A 26515-nucleotide genomic window follows, 5' to 3' on the forward strand; every position below is an offset into this window, starting at 1 on the left:
AGCTACGCGCTCATAATTAAAAATAATCGCCGTTAGCTGATATCGAATGTTTCCGATAGCACCTGCGAAAGCGATAGCGTCGACAATCGAATCCGAATTTCCCACTTAAAAACTAAGAAATTTTTGTGAGCCACAATGGAAACTCCACCCACTCCCACCACGACCACACCTCCAGCATTAGCAACTGAGGGCACCATGGACGACATCCAATACCTGCTGCACCTGGAAGCGATGCGCCGTTTTCAGGAAGACAGCCGCAATGTAAAGCGCCAGGTGGAGGAGCAAGTGCGCATTTGGCTGGACGCCAAGTGTGAGTATCAGCGGGACTTTGGGCGGTTGGCGAGGCTCCTGAAGTGCGGAGCCCTGCAGGCGGCCGTGGAAGCCCATCGTGTATCTGATGTGAATCAAGTCGAACAGGCGGCCAAGGATATCGCTAGTCTGCGATCCAAACTGGGCAGTGATCTGCGTCCCGCCATTCTGGACTCCAACGATGTGAAGCAGTGCCTGGAGCATCTGAACACCACCCACAAGCCGCGCCTAAATCTATGCCGGCAGCAACGGGAGTTCGCCCAGAACCAGGAAGCTCTAAGAAGCTTGCGTACCGCCGTCGATGGATTGGAGAATGGTATGGAGATGGGCATGATACAGGCAATGGACCGCCTGGTGGAGGACCTTCTCCCACCGCGAGAAACAAACAACTAGCCGGTAGTCTCAAAAGTATATATGATATTGTATGATATAAACTAGTTTATAACATTAAAAACGGAAACTGTAAATGAAAACTATAAGCTACAACGAAGCCAGGTCCATCCGACGAAGAATATTGGTAGCGGAAATCTAAAAAAAAAAAATACATTCACACATTTAAACTCAGTTATTTATAGGGAGAAGATGAGGAGATTACCATTTGGAGCGCTTGGACCAGTCTTTGGGTGTCCAGTGCAGGCATTTTGAGTCGATGCGGATCTTGCGTTTGTCCATTGCTCGTCGGTGCTGCTCGATGATAACCCGGTTGATGCACACGATGTACTGGCCCTTGTAGTAGTTGATTAGGTTCAGGTTCTGCAGCGTTGAGATAACGTCCTCTTTTTTGATGGATGTGCATTCGCAGATGTCGCTGTGAAGAAAAGTTTTGGGAGCATGATTCTATGGTTCGCGAATGAAGCACAATCTCTGTAGATTGAAAATGTATTACATTAAGCTTAGAACTAGCCATACTTTATAGTTATGGTGGGCTTCTCGCCGTCCGTGCTCGGGTTTTGGCTGATAAATATCTCCAGTATGGTTTGCGCCCAGTACGATCGATAGGACAGCAAACCCAGATCAGACAATGGTTTCTCCGGCGATCCCGTCTTGCCCTCAAACTTGGACAACTCGTAGCTGAACTCAATGAGCAGCTTGCCGTAGCCCTTGCGCTGATACGGAGGCATTGTGAGAATGCATGCCACGTTGTAGTCCTCGGTGCTCTCCTTCTCCTTGGAGAAGTACCCTACTATGTGAAAGCCGCGCGAGTCGAACTCTGTCATAACGTAGAAGAGAAACGGATCGGTATCATAGTAGAGTGTCTTGTGGTCGAGAAAGAGTTTGGCAAGCAGGCACAAGTTCTGGGCATACACCTTGTTTTTGCGGCCGTCGATTTCAAAGAAGGAAATTGTATGCTTGCGATAGATCTCGTTCCCCGGCGGATGCCTAAGATTGCATTTGGACAGGTGCCTCTCCAGGCACTTCCTGCTCTTCCTGTACTTCAGGCAGAACTCGCAGATGTAGATGCAGGGCATTTGACACAGCTCTTGCGGATAGGGTGAGAAATACCAGGGCTTAATGCGATGTCTGCCCAGCTCGATCATCTCCACGTTCTTCATGCGGGTGACCACGTCGTCCTGGTGCGTAACCATGCTGCCCGACTGCCTCGGCGTGGGCGTCTTGCCATCCTGCGATCCATCACCATCCTCATTGGCCGCTCCGCTTATCAAACCGTCGCCGGTCACATGCGCGGGCGTAGCCGTAGGTGTCTGCGGAGTTGTAGGATGCGGATGTGACTGCTGCTGTTGACTAGTCAGACTGTGGTGTCCATGGGCCGAGCCTCCGTGGTTTTTTCGCTTGCGATTGATGCGTTTCTGAAGGGCTGCGGCCAGATTGTTGCCATTCACAAGCTCTCCCCCACTGCTGGGTGTTCCTGGTGGAGCCACAGAGTTCGGAATGCCAGCAGGGGGAGGAACACTCCCTGATGCACCAGTAGGAGTCTGGGGGATGGCTGCCAGAGCCCCCGAACCAGTGTGTTGTGGTGATGTAGGCCGAGAAACGCTGCCCGCTAGGGAATGGTGGCGCTGGGGTGTGGTCACTCCAGTGCTGGTGCCTGTTTGAGAGCCGTCCCTCCGCGGAAATTGCACCTTTCGCGTGTACAGATCCTCCTCGTTGACCCACTCGTCCAAGCGCTTGTTGACTGCGAATTGGCGGTTATACTATATATGCTCTCACTGAACGACCCGGTACTCACAGTCCACATAGTGCACGTAAAACTGCCGGCGCCCATCCAGCTCCTTGATGCTCACAATCTCCGCCAGTGGCCAGTCGTCCGTTTTGTGCATCCTGACGGGCAAACGACATCCCTCGGTTAGGGCGGCCTGCATGTTTGCGGTTAAAACCATTAGAATGAACACCCATAACACACCAAGGCTTAGCGGAACCCACCGTTGACTCGCATATGGAGGCCACATCGTCGTCGAACTCATATTTGTGGTTAATTTTCATTTGTTTATATTTTACTCGTTTTTTTTTCCCCCTAAAACAGCAATATTGCCAGATAGCGAAACGGAAAGAACTATCGACCAATCGATTAGCGTCACAGTGAATCAGCGGTTTAAAAATGTCGATGACATGGGCAGTGCTGCGCAGCGTCGCATCGCCTTTTCAAAGTGCTGCACAACAACAATTCCAAAGAGTTTTTCAATTCGGGTTCGGTATTTTTTCTCATGTGCCTACTGTGCTATTAAGCAATTTCACCCGCATACAGACAGCTGTAAAATATTAAGCACAACCGTTCGACTCAAATGCAGTTGCTAGAACTTGAGTGCGCGGTTATGTGCTCCCTTCTTTTCAGTTGCCAAACCAAAAAATTAAAACGCTGAGAAGGTCAGAGAAATGTACACAGGCGTAAATTTGTGTGCGTGTGTGTGGGTGCGTACATCCGTGTGCGCTCGTGTGAGTGCGCAGAAAGTTATACAGCTGTCATCGACTGGCGTATTTATCAATAAATGACTACTGTGATCAGCGAAAAACTTCAGTTACTGGGTAATTGTGACCACAACTTCTGGGCAACTGTGCCGCAGTGCCCCAATGCTGACGAGCTGAGACAGAAATTGGTGAAAAAGCTGGTTCAAAATGACGTGTTTTGCGATAGTGTTGCCACTGACAACAGCCGCAGGGCTGCCAACTCGATGGTCATTTTCCACTAATTAGTTGCAAAATGGGCAAGCAATCTCGTGTTGATTAGTAGATGCAAGCCTAGAGCAAACGCCGATTTAGAAACCTAAACGGCTTGCCCCTTAATGCAACAAACAGCATTTGTCAACCCTGGCACGCAGCGCAGTTAGCAACACTGCTTGTTAGCAAAAAAAAAAAAGAATATGGAAAGAGACCAGTGCTTTTTAAAGAAATTCAAAGTCAGTGGGCCGCAAGGGGTCGCCAAAGACTAAACAGACGCACCTGCCACCACCCACCGCCCCTTGTCGCTCGTCCACATGACCAGAACAACAACAAATGCTGCAAAACACTCAGTCAGTGCTCCAATGTCTCAGTTTCAGTTTTAGTCTCAGCTTCATCCCCATTTCCCAATCAATTGCAGATATCCGTGCGCACACATTTCCGTATTCCGGTCTGTTTGCAAGCAATCCGCATCTCCGTGCCGAGGAACCTACGTAAATGCCGCTGGCAAAGGTTTGAGCCGGAGGAGTGCTACTGACGACAGGCCTGTCAAGTGCAGCAGGATTCCAAACTGATACGCAATAGGTGGGCTCCCCTGTGCCTCAAGCCGTCTGGAAGTCGGGAGAAATCGGTAGGAATCGGCGGAACAGCCTGCAGAGCACTTGCAGTCGCGGTGGCAACCACACGGCGGCTGGGCAGCTGGGCTACCTGAAAACATCGCGAAGAGAAGAAACAGTTTGTAAGCAGTTAATGGGAATACGAAATATAGCCGTTTACTAAAACAAACTCCCACCACCCCCCAACAGATTCGAGGAATTCGAATGGCATTTGTTTTTCTCCTTCGTTGCATGCCACCACACGAAAGAAGATGAACAATGAACAAGCGCCGTCATCATCGGACACACCGGCGGATCGTGTGGCATCTGGTGGAGCAGCTGCCAAATTGCCAACGATCATACCGGACACGCCCATCGTCTCGATTGCCGCTGGCACGATGAGCGAGAGCACCACGACGACCACCGTCACCAAAACGACGCCGACGCCGTTCCCACAGGAGCAGCTCATGACCATGATGTCAGACCATGTGGCCAAGGCGGACGCGCAGCTTGACGAGGCCTGTAGGAACCAGGGCGCCAAAGACGAGGACAGTCAAGGAGCGTCACCAGTGGCTGCCAACCATGTAGCCACCAGCGGCAGTAGCAGCAGCGGTAGTGACCCCAAGAAGTCATCATCCTCTAGTAGTAGCCATAGCACTGGTAACCACGACGCCACGGCAGACGCCGCCAAAGGCTCTGCAGCAGAAGCAGCAGCAGGCGATACGTCCTTCTCGCAGGTCTTTGCCATGCTGAAGGATTCGCCCAGCGCTGAACTGTCGCGACCAAACCGCAGGGTTCTCCAGTACGGGGCCACTGCCAAGGGCAAGACCCAGGACGATCAGAATGTCGGCAAGCGACAGAAGAAGAAAAAGGTAAGTGCACTCTGGCTGAGTTGCATCTTAAGGTGGAAATATAGTGCATGTTAAGCAGAAAACGAGTTAAGTTATTTGTTTTATTAAGAAAAAGGTATCGTTATGTTACTCGCAAAATTTCACATTTGTGTGCGTCCTGGAGTTCTGAGGCTCTATGGGGTTCGGACTTTCATATTTTAGTTATAAATGGGCAGGCTTGAATAGAGCTCTACCAGGGCGACTAAATTGAGAAACAACTAAGTAAACGTTAAATTTGAAATTAATTTCGATTTCAGGTGGAATTACAGTATTACCACCAAAACGATAGTGTATATAAATTAGACATCAATATTGCTTATTTGCACACTAAACTAGAAACTAAAATAGATTCTTACGCTTGCGGACCATTAACGTTGTTCGAAAATGATTTTCTGACTAAGAAAATGCCGAAATCCACTTAAAACACGACCTTTGGAAACACATTTACTCACTCACACTGCCGACTACTCACACTGCCGACTACTCACTGACTAAAAAACACTTTTTTATCGAAAGCCAAATTTGATTCAAAAAGAAAGAATAAATGTTGCCACTCCAATTGCATCTTCCTAATGAACACATACAAACATACATGTATGCGAATAGAAGCCAAAGTACCGTTTACGAAGTTAAGGGCAAAGGAATTCGAAATATGAGCATACGGTCATCTCGTTCTGGCCAACTGGGATTGTGGCTGTCTAAATAGTGCCGTTACATTTGACCCGATCAAGTGTTCGCGCACACAGGAACTTCGATTTCTGATCACAGTCGGTTTTTGACCAGCGCCTTCGATAATTATTAAAATCAAGACCACGAATCGGGCAGGCAGAAGGAACGGATAAAACCGCAAAACGTTTGTTTATCTAATAACAGCATTGGCGACATCCGTGGCGTTAACCACAAAAACTTCTCGTCTGTTCCCGTTAGATTTCAGTTATTGTTTTTTTTTCTGTTTTCTTGTGTTCGTGTGCAACACCATAAAGTACATTTGTGTGTGCGTATGTACAGCGTTTATTTACTGGAACCGTGTGCCATTTAATACTTCTATTGCTCTGCGGTCGGTACTTCATCAGTTCGCATAAGGAACTCGGAAGGGCATGTGTTTGGAATAAGTGGAGCCGAGAATTCTTTTGATTTTTTTTAGGTTAAGTCGCGGCGATTAATGTTTTACACGCATATGTGTTCGTGTTGGTGTCCGAAAAAATCGCAAAACTAATTGCCGAATATGTTCTTTGACGCTTTTGCAGACAAAGTACGATACCTGGGAAGATAGTGATTTTAATGATTTGGACGACGCATCATTGAAGAAACTTCTCGAAGAGGCCTACTGGTATCGAAATCCTGGCGATAGGAAGAACAAGAGCGAGCGATTTCTGGTAAGTTTTGGCTCATGTATGTGCAACATGTATATGTGTGTATAAATATTTCTGCTTCACGTCTTTTACGCCTGCAGCAAATGCTAAAAAAGGCTGAGTACGACGAAGAGATCTCTTATCGTGCCATCAAATCCTGCCTCACAATCAACCCATCCGCACTAACGTCCAGTGCAACAGGCTCGAGCGGCGGGAGCAGCAGCAGTGCAGGGCACAACAGCAGCTATAACTCCACCAATCATCGGTCAACGGATCCCGGCCAGCGGCACAAGCAGGGCGGCTCCCTGCAGGATCTCGTTGAGGCGGCGCACCGCAGCGAACTGGCCACAACCTCGGCAGCGGCGGCGGCAGCAGCGACAGCGGCAGCAACCCAACGTTTCAACTGTGATTACCAGCTGAGTGGCCGCTCCAATCGCCGGCAGCAGCAGCAGCAACAGCAGCACAACCAAAACGCCACCTCCTCCGCATCCGCATCCAAAAAGATCAAGAACTTAAACGTCTCGGGCCGGCAGCGCGAAGGAGGCAGCCTGCCCAGCAGTGTTAACTTTGAGCCGGCATCGTCTGCCATGGAAGCCAAGCAGAATAAGCAACAGGCTCAGCCTTCGACAGAAGCTGCAGGGGGCTCGTTTTCGGGATCGGTTGGTAACAAACACCACCACCGCAGCAGCACCGGCAGTTGCAGCAGCCTGTTAACTCAATCATGCGACGCTGAGGCAAGCAATCAGTTTGACTTGGACGTGGACATGGACGATGCGACGGGTGTCGGTGCCAGGGCCGCTGTCGGTGCCAGCGACGTCCAAGACGACAACATCTTAGGGGTAAGCGATGCTAAGTAGATCGACTAACGGACGAGTTTGTAAGAGACAAACTTCTTGCATCGACCTATACTCTGACCTTTAAAATTGGACGTGATTTTGGGATCCATGCAGATGGGGCTGTGTTCATACATTGCTAATTCTCCTGCTTTCCATTTCATGTATAGCAATTGGATCCTCAGAACCCATCGATGAAGTTTCTGATTGACGCTCTAAACGACAAGCCATTAGAGGCCAGGTACACCGGTGCCGGCAAAAAGTTCCTAATCGACGACCGGTTGCATTTTTCCGTCCTGGAGCTCTCTGCCAGGAGGAAGCTGCAGCAGCAGGCACAATACCTGGCCGCCCTCACCGGACAATTTGGTCTCGGCCTGGAGGAGGAGAAGCGCAAGGTAGAGGCCGGCTACGTGTCGCTCAACGACAACTACACGGCGTGCTCCTCAGTTTACGGCGGCGGTGCAGGTTCACCAGCTGCCGTGGAGGGCAGCAAGCCCTCTACCTCCTCCTCGGCCGTGTCTGGCGGTGGCAACTGCGCTGCCTCCTCTGACTCACTGTCTACCGATCTGCGGCCTGCGAAGATTGGACGCATGGTCCCCGCCGCAGCGGCAGTGGCAGCTGCGCCAATGGGTGGCAAGACGACTACGGTGAGTAAACATAAGGGTTACAATTACAGGTCTTTCGACTGCTAATACAAACTCCGAGAATTCTAATGTTTACATCATCATCCTTTGTTTTTTGTTATTTTATTACAGCGGCAGCTAGACGAGAATGGAAATGCATTGGGCGATGGCTTCGGGGGCAGTGCAGCCAGTGGAGCCAGTGGCGCCAGTGGCTCCAGTGGCGCCAGTGCTGTCGCCAGCAGTAGCAACGGCAACGGTAACGGAAACCAGTTCACAGCTCTAATAACCACCACGGTGGGATCCAGTGTACCCACCTCTACTGTCGCTCACCGTCAGAATAGCGTCTCCACGCTGCTCTCAACGGGAACCAACACTACAACAACGGCCATGGCAGCGGCGGCGGTGGCTGCATCCTACAGCCAGTTGCAACAGGCACCGGTCGGAGGCGCGGCTGGAGCGGTTTCTGGGATCGGCATTGGCATGCAGCAGCCCACCAAGCAGAAGGCGAAGAAGAAGTCGCAGCAGGAGCGCAACACCACCACCGTCGATGTGGAGTCGGTTGCCGGCTATAGGGGCAATGATCCTGTTGAGCAGCTCGTCAAGTACATTGAAAACGATGTCAACGGTGGCGGAAACAGTGCCGCTGGACAGCGCAAGAAGGAGCGCAAGAAGCAAAACAAGCTTAAGAAGAGCAACTCGTTGGAGGAGCTGCGCACATGCTCAAAAATGGAGGTGGACGATCTGAAGCGCCAGTCGGCGACCACGGAGATGATGCGCCAGAAGAAGGGCACGAACAATGCGTCCTCGGGCGGATCGTCGTCGACGGCCTCTGGTTCCTCAAATAGTGGCAAGCACAACTCGGCATCCGTGGCGGATATTAACAAAAACTGCAACAAGGAGCAGCAACAGCAGTCGACGCCGACGGTGCAAGTGCGCAACAGCAACAATCCAGGAACGCAGCAGCGGAAGGGCGAGCGTCGGTCCTGGGGCACCGAGGAGTTGCAGTACCTGGGTGACCACCAGGAAATGTCCGCTGCCTGGTCGGAGCTGGAGACTGTGGGCCAAAAGCAGCTGCCGCTGGCGCTGCCCGCCTTGTCGCGCATGTCCGAACTGGATGCCTTGAATACCGTCTTGTCGGAGACCGCTGAGTTCCATGTGGTTACCAAGAAGAAGAAACCAAAGAAGCAGCGTGCTGTTACCATGGACGATGCGGCCGTGGCTGCAGCTGCCGTCACGGGCGGCAATTTACAGCGCATGCAGCAGATCACCAAGTCAGCGTCCTCCAACATTATGTCCCAGCGGATGCACTACTATACTACGTACAACAGCAACAATGGTGGAGGCAGTGTCAACTATAAGCAACAGCAGCAACAGAGCCAACAGTACCAGGAGAACTACCAGGTGCCACAGGGGCAGCACCACCATCACCACCACCATCATCACCACCATCATCACCATCACAGCGGCTCGGCGGTTTCGAATCAGGTGGATAGCTCACGGCGCAAGTCTACGTCGTCTATGCCGCCATCCGAGAAATCTGACTCCAGTGATCTCGACTCGGTCCACTCCCTGCCCATCCAGACGGGTAAGAAGAAGAGCCTTGGCGGTGGCAACAACAAACAACGGGGGGCGCCGGCAGCCAGTCAACGCCAGGCCAAGCAAAACAACAATGCTGCAGCCCCCATTTCGTATGCGGATATCGCCCGGAACAAGCAGGAGGCTCTAAACAATGCCACGGCCAGCGACACCGAGTTGGAGCTGGGCGACAAGATGCAGAGCAAGAGTGGCGGCAAATCCAAGTCGCGGCCCGATTTCCCGGAGCTGCCAGGTGCTGTTACGACAGGGGCTGCATGTGGAGGTGCAGCCAATCAGGCGACGGTTGTCAGCAACCAAAATACGCCACCATCCTCGTCCAGTTCTATCAGTTATTCGCAGAGTCTCAATGCAACGCCGCCCAGCAGCAGCAGCGATGCGGAGTCCACCAACTCGCCGGAGCTGCTGGCGCAGGTGCAGATACCGGCTTACAGCATGGTCACGCCAACCCTAACAGCCTCCATGATCAGCAGTGTCAGCAGTTCTGCCGCCAGCACCTCTTCCACATCCTGCTCACCGCCAGCTCTGCAGAAATCCAAGAGCGTGGAGCACGACACCAGCTACAGCTGCAACAGCAGCAACTTGGATCAACAGTATCCGGCACTAGAAAAGACCGTCAAGCGGCATAGCACCAACAACGTGTCTGTGGCCGTCGCAGCCTCCACCTCGGCATCGGTGTCCTCCTCGTTGTACAACTTTGCAGCGGCAGCCAAGCAGGCAGATAACGCCCATTCTGTCGTATCGCCGTCAGCTGTAACAACTACCTCAACCGTAGTCGCAGCCTCAGCTCCAGCTACAGCACCAGCTACAGCTTCAGCTCCAGCTCTAGCTTCAGCTACAGCTACAGTTACAGCTCCAGCTGTAGTTACAGTTCCTTGTTATTCCTCATCCTCGACACATGGCTCGACTCAAACTTCATCTTCTACTGCATCGTCTTCTATAGCAGCTTTACCCTCGAGCAAGGCCAAGACCAAGCCAAAGGAGCTATCTCCCAGCAGGAGTTGCAGCAAGAAGCCAACGAAGCCTAGTCAAGACGTGCCGTCAATCAGTCTGTCCATTTCCACCACGCCGAAGGCGACCACCAGCACCAGCACTACTACTACACAAAAGACCACGGCTGCCACGCAGACCGAGGGAGCCAAGAAGCTGATCAGCGGGATCCACAAGCTGCCCAGTAGCAGTTGCATTGCCAAGGGAGCCGGAGCCGTTTTGGAGGCCACCGCAGCCAGGCGTGCTGTGATCATACTCAACGATGATCGCGAAGCAGGCAGGAGCAACAATGAGTTCATATTCGGCGATTTCAACGAGGATGAGCTAAAGCTCTTCGACGACAACTTGGATGATGAGGAGGAGGGCCAGCACAAGCAGTCTTCAAACAAGAAACAGCAAACTGAGGCGGAATCTGATGTAACCCAAGATGACACCGAAGACGTGGACCAAGATATGGACAAGGAACTGGAATGCCTGGGACGACGACCAGAGAAGAAGCAAGAGCGACAGCAGGATGTCAGCGCCAGCAGCGATCAGCATCTGAATGATTCTGGTGCGGCTTCGGATGCAGTCAACAGCTCAGCCAGCATTGACATGCTCTCAATTTCTGCAGAGGCGGCACAATCGTCACCTAATGCGGGGGCAACCGCTACCTCATCCAGCGTCGCCAGTCCCATTAACTCGTCCACGCCCTCGGGTGCTTCGTCCGCATCGGCAAGCACTTCCACCTCATCGTCCTCGGTCTCGATTTCATCATCGTCGGGCGGCAACGGCGCCGCTTGTCTGGCGTCCGTTTCCGGTATGCTTGGTGGAGTGGCCAATCAGTCGGGGGACAGCGGCATCTATGCTGCCGCCAACACGTCCATTAAGGAGCACGTTAACAATTTCCTAAGCAAGGCCAGCAGCAGCGAGGAGACGCTGCCGAGTCCCAACTCCATATCGATGCAACAGCTGGAAACATGCAACGACATCGAGGCGGCCATCATAGCCGCAGCCCGTGCTGCCGCTGCTGCCCGGAGCACCAGCTGCAGTCGCAGCAACTCTCAGGAGCAGGACGCCTTGCAGCCGCAGGTCAAGACCAAGGCGACTCCCAATCCCAATCCGGAGGCGAAAATGGTTCTGCCTGTGTTTGTGACCTACAACAACAACGACGACGCCGAAGACGAGGAGGAGGACGACGAGAGCCTGCAGGAACTGAGCTTCATGGCCGATCTTAAGGCGGATGCAGCCACGGAGGATATTTCAATGCAGCCGCCACCGCCACCGCCTTCATGTCCGGCGATGATGACCAACACGGAACTAATCGTCGACTACATCGCCAAGAGTGAGTATTCGGTTTGGGGTTTTCTTATTTCTTTTCTTTTTTTATTCACACACGTTTGTGCGAACATCAACTATTGCCTCATTATTAACATATCGTTGTGCACTTTTGCAGCCTGGAATGCCATTTCCAACAGTAAGTACGTAACGTACTACAACGAGCAAGAGCGGGAGCAGGAGACCTAGAAACCACACAAACAGCAATCGCTGCAGCGCCAGCGAAATCGAAATCAGCAACATCGGCGTCAATCACAATAGCAACGTCAGCAATATCGGCAGCAATCTAACGAGAGCATCCAACGTCGGCTGAAATCAGGAGAGCAGATTAGTTGGAATAGGGTGTTCTAAAAGTTTAAACGTTTTTTTTTTTTTTTTTGCTAATCCATCGTTTTTATATCTACCGATATCGTACACACACTATATATTATTGCAATAATGATACGCTCTAATGCTAATTAATGTAACGAGTCGATAGACGAACTATTGATTTACTTTGGCAAGCGCTGCAGCCGTGGATCAGGGTAGACATCTAACCGATGGGGTCAGCGTTGTCAAGGAGTATCATCAGGTGTTTGTATTTCCAGTGTGAGTGCATGCGAGTGCCTGAGCCTAGGAGTATAGGATCCTGTCGGCTCGGGTTCCGGTGCCGCATGCCCAATAGGTTAACTATTGAAGAAGGGATTTAATAGAGAAGAAGAGCGTTCAGCTGTGAATTAGAAGGAAATCATAACTAAATCAAGTGAACTTACGAAAGCTTAAAGTGAATATTTATTTAACATAAGTTGACCGAGATTTAAACGTTTTTTTTTTTTTGTCGCCTCAAGATGCGATGGTCAGATAGTGATGTTCAATCAAGCATTTGGATTTGCTTTTGTTAATTTACAACCTTCTGGATCCCGAAAACGCAACGTTTTACCATTACTATTACTATTATTGTACTTTAATAATTATTATACAATTATTCAAACGTTTTTTCGTCATTGTTTCATATGCCCAATTTTTGGGCGCATTGTTGGAGGAAATCCTAATCCTAGATATTAGACCGAGTCAACGTCGCGTGTACATAGTGGACCAGAAGTCGTGTAGGCAGTTCGATCTCTGTGTTATGGATTAGTAGAAACAGAACAAAACAGAACAGAATAATAGAACAGAGCAAAACAGAAAGCCCCACGGAAGATATTTGATATGTGTGTATGATAACGACTATTTAAAGTAAACTATGTAAGGCCGCTTCTTTGCTCCGGCTAGCCATAAATAAGCCTCAAGAGGAGAGTATGTTACCGAATAACCGAATGCAAACAGAGAACCACAAAATACCGGCAAAAACACTATAATGCACTTACGAAAAATGCCGCCGTTTAGCTGGAAGAGCCTCAGAAGGTCTCTCCGAGGGTATAGAAGTATAGATATCGTAACTATTTAAACAAGAATTAATTTAAAAGTAACAAACACGAAAAAGTTCGGTAGAAAGAGAAATGAATTGGAGTCGAAGGCGGATACGGAGTAACAAACAAACAATAAGCGTTAAGTGAACTCGTAAGTATAAAAAGCGCAACTAAATTGCTATCAATAGGAATATACATTATATACGTGGATCTATTAACGTAACTTTTTTTTAAAAAACGCAAACGTTAACCGTTTAAAATTTAACGGCAGGTAGCAGTTAGGTGAACAAAAGTCGGAATAAAATTACGGAAATAAATCATTAATTTAAAGTATCTAAAGTACGAATCGAGAAAGCCTATTTAAAGCTAATCATTAAAACATTTAGAAGTCCCATTTGGAATGCCCAGGGAGTGGGCATGTCCGAATAAACAGAACAAACATTGCGAAATGTTTTTAGATATATGTGAAACTGTTTTGCTTCAATTGCTGTATATTTTGAAAATAAAAGTTAAGTAATATGCCGAAAAGCGGGACATGTATTCAACACCACTCAACCCCGAGTCCTGACCCCTTGACCCTCTAAAACTCCGCATGCAACACTCGGCCAGAGCTGTTGCTGTGCTGCTCTAAACCATGTTAGCCATCCGCAGCAGAATCAAAAGTCAGAGCAGGAGAATTTTAACTGAGTTGCTAGGAGGACGACGATATGGAATATATTAAATATTTGTATCTCTACCACACACATTAAGCAGACATTAAGGAAACACACACTAGTTTACAAATTTGGCCTTTTGGCGGTTACCCTAAAGAGCGTTAAATTTTCTAATTAATTGGAGGCTGCTGAAAGCGAATGTGTATCCGAACCCATCTTACTATAGGTTTATCATACGAATATTAATACCAACCTGCGAATGGAATAACCTGTCTTAAATTGTTTAGTGAATTGTATTTCAAACAAATTATTTAAATATTACGTGTTTTATGGTCGACTGGTTATTATACCCGTTACTCGTATAGTAAAAGGGTATAATAGATTCGTTGTAACAGGCAGAAGGAAACGTTTCCGACCACATAAAGTATATATATTCTTGATCAGGATCAATAGCCGAGTCCATCTAGCCATGTCCGTCTGTCCGTATGAACGCCGATATCTCAGGAACTATAGAACCTAGAAGGTCGAGATTCAGCATACAGATTCTAGAGACATAGACTCAGCATAAGTTGTTGCCAATGTTGCCACGCCCACTCTAACGCCCACAAACAGCACAAAACTGTCACACCGACACTTATAAACAATTTATTAATGTTTTAGTTTATTCCCCAATATCTATCTATCTGAATAACGGGTATGTGATAGTTGGGGAACTCGACTATAGCATTCTCTCTTGTTTTTCGCCAGTAAACATTACTTCCTTTCACATTCAACGCTCTTTTCGAAAATATCAAATCAGTTTCCTGTTCTGTTTAGAATACACATGTTTAATTTCAGCAAACTCAAATTAGTCTAAGAAACGTGTTTTAAAGACGTACATCTTTCGTGTAAACTAGTGTTATATATGTACAACCACTAAGTCAAACTAAGCCAATGTACACTGCAACAATTTTAGACAATTGAGAACTAACGAGAAACAGAAACAAGATACACAAAACCGAATATATGAGGGTATGGAAAACAAAATGAAATTAAATTATACGCTAGGCCAGTAATTGAACATAATACTGAAATATTATAAATTACTTATAAACAAACAGAAAAAAAAAACACAAAAAAAAGTTTCTTATGTGTGTATTTATGTAATATATATATTGTAGTTGTGTGTATGTGTATATAAATAGTAAATTGTGACTCGAGACAAAGAAAATCACAGAGGCATACGAAGAAGGATCAGTCAGGATAATCGGACATTCATTTTCCCCGCTTATAGTAAACCGCCTTTTTCGTAGGACGAGGGCGGCTCGAGCTTGGAGTTTGTAGGTCGAGGCATCGGCCAACAGACCAAAACTAGGATTGTTTGTTTTAGTTTGGCCTTTTGTTTTTACGTAGCTAGCGTATTGTTCAATTTATCGGATATTAGATATCGGAGTAATCGCTCGAGTTGCGTACAGTCAGTTCAGTCTGCATTATTTCCGTCTTGCGTGCACTTGTTGAGTTTGAAATACAAAATAACAATAATTGGGAACGGAGTGGAGTGGCGAGAATTGAAGCAGCAGAGAGCACAGTGGGAACTATAATCATAGATATACATACATGTAACAAAGTCTACGACTAAGTCTATTTACTACTGATGAACCTACTAAGTAACCCCCTGATTCCCGATTCCCCAAAATTCCAACCCATCCCTATATATAACTTATACATACCAATATTTGTACATGCGAAACAAGCGAAAGGCTTTAGAATTTAATCGTAATGGTCCGAAGCAAAAGCAGCAACTGAATGGGAAACCGAAATTTAATTTATAATTTGTTTAAATTATCATATACTGGAGAGAAGTGTATTTCTGTGGAGAATCGAAATAAAATTTAACAAAAAAAGAAAACAGCTGCATTCGATTTACAATGAAGTTCGGGGTTTGGGTACACATAGGTATTGCAGGTTTAAGTGTTGATGAATGGAGCTGATCTACCCCTTGGGCACCGGCAGAAGGCAACTGGAGGACATCATCTAGCGGAAATGCGACCGGCGTGTTAGAAATTATGCTATTATTATTATTATATTATTTATTTATTATTATTATTAAGACATACGATATTATTTATACAATATTAGTGAATAAAATATTAAAAACGAAAAAAATATGTGAGTTTTTATTTTATTTCAGGTGTCTGCTGGGAACAAAATGAGCGTTAGTCACTTCCTGGCGTTTCTGTTTGCCTGGTGCATGGGATAGGTTTTTCACCGATTTGTACTTTAAAATGAGGCCCGACTTTCGCGGTTTTGGGTTGATTTCCCATTTTTTCGCACCAGGCGATCATAATTAGCAGAAGGTGTCTGCTGGGAACAAAATGAGCGTTAGCCACTTCCTGGCATTTCTGTTTGCCTGGTGCATGGGATAGGTTTTTCACCGATTTGTTCTTCAAAATGAGGCCTGACTTTCGCGGTTTTGGGTTGATTTCCCATTTTTTCGCACCAGGCGATCATAATTAGCAGAAGGTGTCTGCTGGGAACAAAATGAGCGTTAGTCACTTCCTGGCATTTCTGTTTGCCTGGTGCATGGGATAGGTTTTTCACCGATTTGTACTTCAAAATGAGGCCTGACTTTCGCGGTTTTGGGTTGATTTCCCATTTTTTCTCACCAGGCGATCATAATTAGCAGAAGGTGTCTGCTGGGAACAAAATGAGCGTTAGCCACTTCCTGGCATTTCTGTTTGCCTGGTGCATGGGATAGGTTTTTCACCGATTTGTTCTTCAAAATGAGGCCTGACTTTCGCGGTTTTGGGTTGATTTCCCATTTTTTCGCACCAGGCGATCATAATTAGCAGAAGGTGTCTGCTGGGAACAAAATGAGCGTTAGCCACTTCCTGGCATTTCTGTTTGCCTGGTGCATGGGATAGGTTTTTCACCGATTTGTACTTCAAAATGAGGCCTGACTTTCGCGGTTTTGGGTTGATTTCCCATTTTTTCGCACCAGGCGATCATAATTAGCAGAAGGTGTCTGCTGGGAACAAAAGGAGCGTTGGCCACTTCCTGGCATTTCTGTTTGCCTGGTGCAAATTGGGAGATTCTAGATTTCAGACACTGAATGCCAGGAGTAGACTTGCAGAATTTGAAATTAAACAGATAATATAATAATAAAATATAATAATAATATAATGATAAAACACGGTAAAAGTTGTCTGTTTTGTTTTTATTCTTAAAATATAGTATACATTTCCTATAATAAACCTTAAGTGTAACGATACTGGAGATGAAAAATATCGATAGTTGCCCGGGTCTTGATGGTGCGACCGTTCGTTCCGCTAGCATGTCGTTATTTAGGCACACACGGGTCGCCGATTTGTTTGTTTTAACAAAATTGGGTTTTTACCAACTGCCGCAGGATGTCGGAGGTCCGCATTCGCCCGCGCCAGGTCCTCATCCTGATCATCGTCTTCCTCGTGGTGCTGATGATGGTGCACCGAAACGGGAAGCGCACATGTCAGGGTCCAGAATTCCTCCAGGCCATGTTCGTCCAGGGCGACACGTTACCCACGACTTACGCCGTAACGCCAACGTATCCACGGCCCGCCCAGAAAGCCGAGCTAACCAGGTAGAGTAGGTATCATAAACATACCTCTAAGTAACGCCCCGTATTCCAACAGACTATCTCACCTCTTTATGCTGCTGCCGCACCTGCATTGGATCATTGTGGAGGATACGAACGCCACCACTCCGCTGGTCAGAAACCTTTTGGATAGAGCCGGCCTGGAGAAGCGTTCCACGTTGCTGAACATCAAGACGCCATCGGAGTTCAAGCTGAAGGGCAAGGACCCCAACTGGATTAAGCCACGAGGCGTGGAGCAAAGAAATCTGGCTTTGGCCTGGTTGAGGAACCATGTCGACGTCGATCGGCACTCCATAGTGTTCTTCATGGACGATGACAACTCCTACTCCACGGAACTGTTCGCCGAGATGAGCAAAATCGAAAGGGGTCGCGTGGGCGTCTGGCCGGTGGGTTTGGTCGGCGGTCTGATGGTGGAGCGACCCCTGCTTACTGAGGATGGCACCAAGGTGACCGGATTCAATGCCGCTTGGCGACCGGAAAGACCATTCCCCATCGACATGGCCGCCTTCGCCATCAGCATGGATCTCTTCATCCGGAATCCGCAGGCCACGTTCTCGTACGAGGTGCAAAGAGGCTATCAGGAGAGCGAGATCCTGAGGCATCTGACCACCAGGGATCAGCTGCAGCCACTGGCCAATAGGTGCACGGATGTACTCGTCTGGCACACGCGCACTGAGAAGACCAAACTAGCCGCCGAGGAGGCGCTCCTGAAGAAGGGCCAGCGATCCGATGGCGGCATGGAGGTCTAACCCGGGACCCACTTGTATATATAGCAAACTATCACCCTAGTGAATTTACTTAATGTGTTCCGTCTCCTCATAGTCTAGCCCAATTTATTTAATACTTTTTACTTCATTTCTATATATTTTCAATATTTCTATATATTTTATAAAAATATGGTGTAGGCAAACATTTTGATCATTTAACCAGACATTTTCGGATTGAAACCAAATGAGATTTTTTCTAACTACACCGCGTAGTTGCGCAAATTTTAGATATGAAAACACTACTAGTTGTACAATGCTCAAAGAAAAGTTGTATCATATCTTCGTAAGATAGTACCTAGTCTATCTGCACGAAGGTTATAATTTTAACCCAAATGAATTCTAATTCTTTGTATTTGTTGTACCTAAGCTATAAGAACGCTTTAAGTTGCCCCATTGTATTGTATATACGCCTATAGGTTTCGCAAAACTGTAGGAGATAGTTACGTTAGAAATATAAGCTTCCCCTGTGTGCCTCCCAATTGATGCAAATAAAATTGGTAGTGTTATCGAAACCTATTTCAAAAAATGTTGTTTCATTGACAAGGGATTGGGTCAATACTGGTTTATTATTACCGCCAAATGGGAATTGAAACTACATCGATTGGAATTATAGTACAGTAAATAAGATTTATTTCCCCCGTTTCAGTTTCAGTGTATAATTTTTCATCAATTTTGTTTAGTTCATATAAAAAGCTACACTCTGCCGCCGAACGAAGCTGCGTTCGGTTTCTTGCAAACATATTTCATATGCTCGAATGACCAGCAGTTTTTCAAACAATCGCATCCAAATTTAAATGTATATAGCCTCCTGTAATCTCGACTTGGGTTCGCTTCGTGGGTTATTCAATAGGTCGTTCATAGAGTATTGTGTATATTTATAGGTAAAAAGCTCTGACAAGGCGCTTGACTTAATTGGCAACAGAAGGTACAAAGCTCATAGGCAAAGAACTGAAAAGTGGGGGATCTCAGCGTTTTCAGGGATTTTTACGGCTATCAAATAAAAATGCGTTAACGTACATACATACATTCAGATCGGCGTGATAACATATACGTAGTTCGCTTTTGCTTTTGGTTTTGTTCTTTTTTTTTTATTTTGTATTATCTGTTTCGTGTAGAAAAAAAAACTTACGAGTAACTTTAAATACATGTACATACATATATATATTTTTTTAGATTTATATATCCGTTAGATTAATGCGTTTCAGATCTCTTAACTACAATTTGTTTAATTTTTACATACATAAGAAAATACTTTTAACACAAAACTGAGCGATTTGCAGTTGTTCGATGGAAGTGGGATGAAAGGTTATGATAGGTCGTTAATGTTTGGCAATCTCGTAGTTCTCGGATAATTCTATAACTTAGCATAGATTCTCTCATCAAGATTGATCTTGTGTGCTATGAACCGGATGCGGAGGTGGTTCGGGATGCTTATTTCCGTTGTTCAAGCAGCTAAGCAGTTTGTAAACATTTTCAAATATTCAATTTCTTCAACATTAATGTACATTGAGCATTATTCAATAAGTGCCGTCTGTGGGTTACACTTTCTGGTGGTTAAGTATACGAATTAGCAGTAGGAAACCAAGGATTTCGATATCAACTAAGTATGTTATTCAAGTCCATTCTTTTGCTGTTCTTCCTCTAATCTATCCAATGTCATGGTTTTGTGGAAAGAAATGCTCGCAAGTCTTTTGTTTAGCGTTTTAAGTACTACGAATTGGTGGGGGATGATGATTAGGATCAGGGGCAAACTTAATGTTAAAACTTATTTATGGCATGTTTAAGTTAGTTATACTAAAGAAATCGGTCTCATTCCTTGCGGCTTACATGCATAAATCCCTCCTCTGCGCTTTAGCTGCTAAATAATTGTAATTTTTTGTTTGTAAGGCATTAATTTAAGATTTCTTTCTTGCATACATTCATATATATATAACTTAGGCTAGGTCCTTTCCATATCATCTCTTGCTCATTCATTTACTTCTCCAGCTTGGTTCATCGTTATTTGTAATTTCTTGTGTTCATTTGTGACTTTTTTTTTGGACTAAGGAAAAACAAAGCAAATGCAGCGATATAAAATACTTGTTTAAACTAGAAAATGAAGCGACATTGAGTTATTATTTCTTTCTTCTTCTTCGTATGCTTGCTTGCTGGTTTTTCGAGCTTAATGTGCTATGTTTTAGATGTTAGATGTTGTTAAGATATCGTATGCGTTATAGTAAGACATTTAGTAAGATTTACGCTGTGTACGAAAGTAAATTAAAACCAACTTAGTGTGCCAATCGATCGATATTCAAGTGCTCTTCCCCCAGCTTTGGCTTTGGCTTGTTCTCGCTAGATCATCATACATATATGTGTATTTCCATATATCTTCCCTCCTCTTTGTTTTGTGCACATTGCGGTCGGACTGTGGAGTTCCAGGACAAGGTGGATACCCTCCTTACACCGCCGAGTTCTTCCCGATTATCTCGCCACTGCGTGAGTGCACGAATCGCCCGTCGAACTCGATGGTCGAGTTCTGTTTGATGCTGCCTGTTGGCGTGCGGAGCGGCTCCTTCTCGTCCCTGCGAAGTTAGAATTGGTTAGTTGTCACTTGGAGTTTCAGTCTCAATTTCTACTGCACGCATGCCAGCTACTCATGCATTCCAAACTAACTTTGCTCTAGAGTATGACACTTATGTATCTGGTACAATTTCAGGCTGAAGTTGCATTGCAGGCTAATGATTATTGTTTCAAAATAAAGCTAATTAAAATCATCAAATGAACTCCTGTGTCATACGCTGAGGTAACTCTAGCTATAGTTTAATGGTATGCAGTGCTGGCTGAATATGACTTATGAGGTATCTTTGACAGGATATAGTAGGTGATGGCAGTTATCGAAAGGAAGAAATACAATATGCAACAGGGATGCACAGATGCAGAGATGCTGACCAAGCGGCGGCGGAAAGAAAGAAATGCAAAATGCAAGCGCGAAGGTAACGGAAACGGAAATGAAAATAGAAACAGAAGCGAATCGAAAACGGATACGGATACGGTAGCGGAAGTCGGGGTACGTACAATGGCGTGCTCATGGGCGAACCGCCCAGTTTGACGGGCGGCGGCAGTGGCAACGGCGACGGCGGTGGCTCCTTTACCAGCTGGCCACTGCAATAAGGTAGCGGAAAACGCCAACCGTAAAGACTGCTTGGTTAGATGGTTTTGGGTTGATATTGTGATTGTGGTTCGGTTTTGGTTGGATTTGGTTTGATTTAGTTTGATTTGGTTTGGTTTGTTTGGATTTGTTGGATGTGTGATTGGATGATTGGAATAATACATGATGAGGTTGATTTAGTATCGAAAAAGAGTTGAATACATAGATATGGATGTAAGTGACCAAAAATGATTAAGAAGATGAGAATGAGTATGTATAATTTTAAGTGCATGGTGTTGTGTTTCTTTTACATTGATCAAATTGCTGAGAAAATAACGCGGATAAATATTTGTTTATTGAATATAACGCGCTTATTATTTTCTCAATCATAACTCTTAACTAGACATCTTAAACTTCTTTCAGCTGGGAGCAGCAGATAACTTTACTTAACACACACTTAAAACGCAACAATCTTTTACAAGTAGTCAACAAATTAAGCAAATGATTTGAAGCAAAATTGGGTGTTTCTGTGTTAACGAGTGTATAATAGGTAATTGATCTAAATTATTGACTGGGTTCGTGTTGTTCTGTTTTTGGTCTTCGGATTACATTGAATATTGCACTAAAAATTCCATGGCAAACGAAAAGTTTCATAAATGGTAAACAAATTGAATGTTAAATTTTGTTAAGTCCCTCTGGACTTTCCGGACTTGGCGAATCGCTCAGACGGATATCAGGGAATTGCGATTGAACAATAAGGACTTGGGCCGCGCATAAACCCAATTGTATTCGAATTCCTGGCGAGTGTGGCTTAAAATCGCAAAATAGGAGCGTGTGGGGGGAAACACAAGTAGAATGCAAAAAGCATAAGGTTAAATTCGAATCTGATTCTGATTTTTAGTGCAATATTTCATTCAAAAGTTTTCCACTCAATTAAGGTAAAGAAAAAAAAAACAAAAGAAAACAATAAGGTAACAGAACTAAGTGATTAGCTCAGGGTTAATTTCGCCCTTCTTCTTCGAAAGTGGGCTTAGATCAAATAGTTCTCGGCTTTATCACTTGGTTCTGCCTGCGATATAGATTCTACTCATCGATGGAGCTTACCTGCCCAGCTTGGCCTCGTCGTCGATTTCGGAGGGCGATCGCTTGGCCTTGCGGCACATCGTGGCCATGACGCCCATGTGGACGGTGATGCAGCAGAGGAGGTCGACCACGAACAGGAGCAGGAGGACTCCGCCGAGTGCGATGCCCACGATGGCCGCCGAGGAGAAGACCTGTCGCTCAGCCACCTGGATGACGTCAATTCCTGCATTTTTTTGTAGCATATTAGAGGGGAGCAGACGAAGGGTCGGCGAGGGGAAACAAGTGTACTCGATTAGTAAGTTCATTCATTGAGGTCGACGTATGTATATTGGGGAAGGAGTATTAACTGTACGTATCTCTAGGTGGTACGGTGCCAGCACCTGGCTCACTAGCCTAGGAAAACTCCTCCAATTAACAGCTAGTCTTACACATTTAACACTCGGATTCTTAATCGCTTAATCGTGGTTAATCGTTCAAAAGTTTTTTTTTACATTTTTGTGTGTGTATTAAATTTGTGGTTGAAATTAGTCGAAAGGTTAATCATAACGAAATCATAACAGTAATAACAATAGTAGTAGCAATCATAAGATCCAAAAACACAAGAGGGAAATCAATTTCAAATTGCACCAATTGACATAACATGAAAAGCATTTTCAAACAAAGCAACAAACTGAGCAATACAAATTTTCATTTCTCCTCGTCGCCGGATTATTTTCATTTTGCCGTATATCAAAACTGGGGGATTACAAATAAAGCATGCAGCCGGGAAGGGGAAAAGTGTAGAGTTTGGGGGGCTTTTCGCTCAGCACAAAGAGAAAGTGAGAAAGTGGGCGGTGATAGTGAGAAAATTAAGCGTTGGTTGGTTGAAGTGTTTTAGTTTTATACCAATTGCAAAGTACATAAGTAGTTAGCCAATATGCAAAGTATACAAGCAGTGTTAAGCAGCTCAACTTAGAAATAAAATTCATTGATACCTTATGTTATACAGAGGTGTATTTGTATGTACATTTTGTGTGCGGGAGGAGGATTATATAGAAGGTAGGGGTATCGTTTGCCTAGAGTGCCTTGCTTGGGTTTTAGAAACTATAACATAATCAATCAACAATTAACAATTAACAATGGGGATTTTATAAACAGAATTCTCTTAGTTTTCGGGTGTACAATAATTGGTTTTTCTGGTTATTTAATTGGTAGTGTCTGCGGTTGTTCGTGTGCAGTGCAAATAAACAGGTTATAATACATAGATATATAGGAGTTAAACACATCCTTTTTTGTTACCTGTCGGCGTCCAAAATGCTGATGACAACCCTGTCCCAAGTCACACACGCACGCACTGCTTCTGTTAAAGTTTTCTCTTTATTACCCAAAATGAACTGCTTAAGTGGTAGCCTTTATTTTCGTTTCCGTTTACCAACTTCGTTAGCGTCTTTGTGTTCGATTTCAATTGCTTACATCATTCGTGACAATGTTTCAATGTGATCTGTGTGAACAGTGAAAGGTCCTACTGCTTGCCCAAGGGCGTTAAAAAAAATCGCTTTCCCCATCTCAGCAACGTTAGGCGGGCTGAATTATTCACTAACTATATGTGTATACGTATGTATAACTAGATATTGTAAAGGTATAAATTGTATTTATGTTTCTGATTTAAGATATATATTTGGCTAGAAAAATCGATTTCGCTTGCTAAAAAAACGTGTATACAGGAATATCGGTTCGTCTAGATCGAGTTGCATTCTAGTTTTGACTTACTAAACGCTATCAACAGAAGGTAAAACACTCGAGTGTGGAAAAATTCGTAATGGCTTTAACTTAGTTAGAGTTACTTATTGTCCCCTCTTAACGTTTACGTGCTCAAAACAGAACAGAGACTCGAATAACCGTTCGCAACTGCCTGAAAAAACAGTGTTGGAAGAAGCTATTTGGCTAACTTTAGGAGTAAGGTATGTTGTAAATGTAATTGTAATTGTTTTCGTAACTTGTACTCGTATGCATTTGATAATTTTTCTTAATTTTCTTTTAGAATTTCGCTAAAGTTTGGTATATATAATTTGGTGTTTTTTTAAATCTTTTTTTCGCTTGGCAGTGTTGTAGAATTCACGTTGAACTAAGCGGAATGGGTGTACGGTACCGGAATACGTTCTATAAATGCTCTCGCTATACACATACAACTAAATAACAACATAACATTGGCTTAGTGGTGAAACAAGGTCTCTAGCGGTTAGACATAGGATTAAGGATACATATAAGTACAATTTTTTAGCTTTGTAAGCATGTGTTTCGGTTTTGGCATTTCGATTTCGTCTTTCTCTTTTTAACTAGGTACTATCATAGATTTTCGTTTTTTATTTGTACAGTTAATGGAATCGTGACCCGCCCTAGGTAATATATTTAATGATCATATTCTCTACTTGAGCACATTTAACGTAATTATTTATGTCCGCTTCTTCATGTTTGTTAGGGGTATGTTTTATTTTTTTTTTTTGCGTTTTTTCATTTAGTTTTCTTATTATTTACACATTGACACACCAAACGGAAACAAGAGAAAGAAACCCATGATAATTTGTCAGCGGAAGGATCCTCCAAACACTGCTTCTTGATGGCTGGAAGCGGAAGCATCGGCAGCTAAGGTCGTTTAAGCAGTGTGCGTCGTCGGCAGCAAAATCAGCAGCATTGTCGGCAGAGCAGTGAAAATTACAAGCAGTTGGGCCAGGGGTGCAGCGCCACTCGTCGAGGGATGGGGATTATCTGTTGGTTTTTTCGATATTGGTTGTCGATTTTCGATATTTGAATGCATTTTGGCATTTGTACAGTTCGATTTGATTTGATTATAGTAGTAGGAGTTGTTGTTGTTGTGGTTTTTAGCACATACACACCATAAAAGAGAGAAAAACAAGGAAGAAAAGTGGTAGAAGAAAAAGGAAGAAAAGGAAACACACAAAAGAACATTTCGTTGTTGTTGGTTGGTCTTGAATTTTTTTTTTTTTGTTTACTGAGAAGACGACGACGTTGGATCAAACACAATGTGCAAAGTGTTAGTTAGTTGTTTGTTAGTTTGCATTGTTTGTTTTTGTTTGGCTCGGATTCGAGTTTGCGTGTGTTTGTGTTTGCTTTTGAGTGTTTGATTCTCTAACAAAAGGGCCACAGATGTGTTTGTTAGTAAAGTATTGTGGTTGTTGTTGGTTAGAATAATAGCTATGACTAAATGCCTAATTAGATGCACACACTAAGTTCACTGTTTAGCCAAAAGATCAAGGTTTAATTTTGGATTGGAGGTTAGGTTTCGGTACAAAATAGAGGTTACATATGTCTAGGCAAAAGCGGTAGGAGTGGGTAGTTTGGGGAATAACGGTATACACAGAGAGAAATTGACAGCTAGAGAGACAGCGCACACAAACACAAAGGCTTTAAAAACACAAACAAACAGACTACGCACAACATATATGTACTTAAAATTAGTAAAGAAAGGGACATCAAATCAAGGAACAGAGACGACACAGCGAGAGCGACAGAGAGGACAAGAGCGTGAGTGGGGGTGAGCGAAAGAGATAGAGACAACGCAGGCAGAACGAACCGATAAAAAATGAGTACGACAGCAGTTGCAGTAAATTACAGTTTGTTCCATTGGTTTTCTTTGAATGTTTTATTTGAGAAACGTTTTCATTTTCATCGCTTATAATTCAAAAATTTAACTAAAGAAGTAGTCGCAGTATACAAACAAATTCAAATCAAATTAAATCACTTCAAATAATAATCGACGTAATAAAAAATAATAATGAAGAGCTCTAGTGCGGTAGTAAACCAATTTAAAAACAGAAAATAGTTTTTTTTTTCATTACATACTAGATTTACATTTAACAGGGTTCTTGTTTCGTTATACGTATGTGATGAATGCAGACACACACACAAAAATATAAAATATAAAATTATAATCATAGTTTTCGAGTTTTTCATTTCCATCATTTTGTGTCACAAAAATGTCATGTTTAGTGTGTTGGTAATTATAATTAAGTAAATGCTTAATAATGATAATAAAAAAAAGAGCGTAAAGTAAGCTAAAATTCAATTCGGACGCGCGCATCTCGCACTTTTCTACATATCGTACAACGGCTGACTGGCGAGAGTGTGGTGGTATGGTGTGGTGAATTTCGCATTTGAATGCGAATTATGAATGGATTTTGATCTCAGAGGGACGACAACACGATCTCGAACGAATTGTAATGCTTAGTCAAATGCGTTGCAGTACATCTGCCATTTTTTTATTGGCTCA

The 26515-nt window shown here is 44.7% G+C and overlaps 5 protein-coding genes across 21 annotated transcripts in view; 3 read left to right on the forward strand and 2 right to left on the reverse strand.

Moving 5' to 3' along the window:
* The first annotated feature begins 21 nt into the window (after positions 1–21).
* On the forward strand, positions 22–869 carry LOC6725065 (augmin complex subunit dgt4). Its single transcript, XM_002106057.4, has one exon. The coding sequence runs from the start codon at positions 136–138 to the stop codon at positions 700–702; it is 567 nt and encodes a 188-aa protein (XP_002106093.1). The 5' UTR covers positions 22–135; the 3' UTR covers positions 703–869.
* On the reverse strand, positions 707–2824 carry LOC6725066 (histone acetyltransferase Tip60). Its single transcript, XM_016173001.3, has 5 exons — positions 2692–2824; positions 2498–2624; positions 1219–2443; positions 905–1117; positions 707–837 (listed from the first exon to the last, which is right to left on the reverse strand). Coding segments are annotated over exons 1-5 (1626 nt in total). The 5' UTR covers positions 2752–2824; the 3' UTR covers positions 707–836.
* Positions 2825–2993: 169 nt separating this feature from the next.
* Positions 2994–15546, forward strand: LOC6725067 (pneumococcal serine-rich repeat protein). Of its 8 annotated transcripts, none has more exons than XM_039296625.1 (8): positions 2994–3132; positions 3845–4162; positions 4230–4891; positions 6157–6285; positions 6363–7100; positions 7265–7741; positions 7850–11624; positions 11736–15546. In XM_039296625.1, exons 3-8 carry the CDS (start codon positions 4292–4294, stop codon positions 11804–11806), a joined length of 5790 nt encoding a protein of 1929 aa, XP_039152559.1. In that variant the 5' UTR covers positions 2994–3132; positions 3845–4162; positions 4230–4291; the 3' UTR covers positions 11807–15546. The 8 variants fall into 8 exon arrangements, with proteins under 8 accessions (XP_039152559.1, XP_039152558.1, XP_016038045.1 ...); XM_039296624.1 differs by lacking the exon at positions 2994–3132 and adding an exon at positions 3153–3291; XM_016173391.2 differs by lacking the exon at positions 2994–3132 and adding an exon at positions 3633–3776.
* Positions 15547–16947: 1401 nt separating this feature from the next.
* On the forward strand, positions 16948–18554 carry LOC6725068 (galactosylgalactosylxylosylprotein 3-beta-glucuronosyltransferase I). The gene is made up of 2 exons (XM_002106060.4): positions 16948–17256; positions 17309–18554. The coding sequence occupies exons 1-2, from the start codon at positions 17048–17050 to the stop codon at positions 18018–18020; spliced, it is 921 nt and encodes a 306-aa protein (XP_002106096.1). The 5' UTR covers positions 16948–17047; the 3' UTR covers positions 18021–18554.
* An 85-nt stretch (positions 18555–18639) lies between these two features.
* The window catches only part of LOC6725069 (fasciclin-2), a 64974-nt gene continuing 57098 nt past the window's right edge, over positions 18640–26515 (reverse strand). For 2 of the 10 annotated variants that reach the window (XM_016172996.3, XM_016172997.3), the window contains 3 exons: positions 22270–22471; positions 21093–21179; positions 18640–20599 (listed from right to left, as the gene is read on the reverse strand). In XM_016172996.3, the coding sequence (XP_016038050.1) occupies positions 20476–20599; positions 21093–21179; positions 22270–22471 (413 nt within the window). In that variant the 3' untranslated portion in view covers positions 18640–20475. Of the gene's footprint in view, positions 20600–21092; positions 21216–21281; positions 21976–22269; positions 22472–23585; positions 24994–26515 lie in introns of those variants that run through there. The other 8 variants (XM_039296629.2, XM_039296628.2, XM_016173000.3 and 5 more) reach the window with 5 other exon arrangements.

The sequence above is a fragment of the Drosophila simulans genome, chromosome X, assembly GCF_016746395.2.
Source record: "Drosophila simulans strain w501 chromosome X, Prin_Dsim_3.1, whole genome shotgun sequence".
Lineage (NCBI taxonomy): Eukaryota > Metazoa > Arthropoda > Insecta > Diptera > Drosophilidae > Drosophila > Drosophila simulans.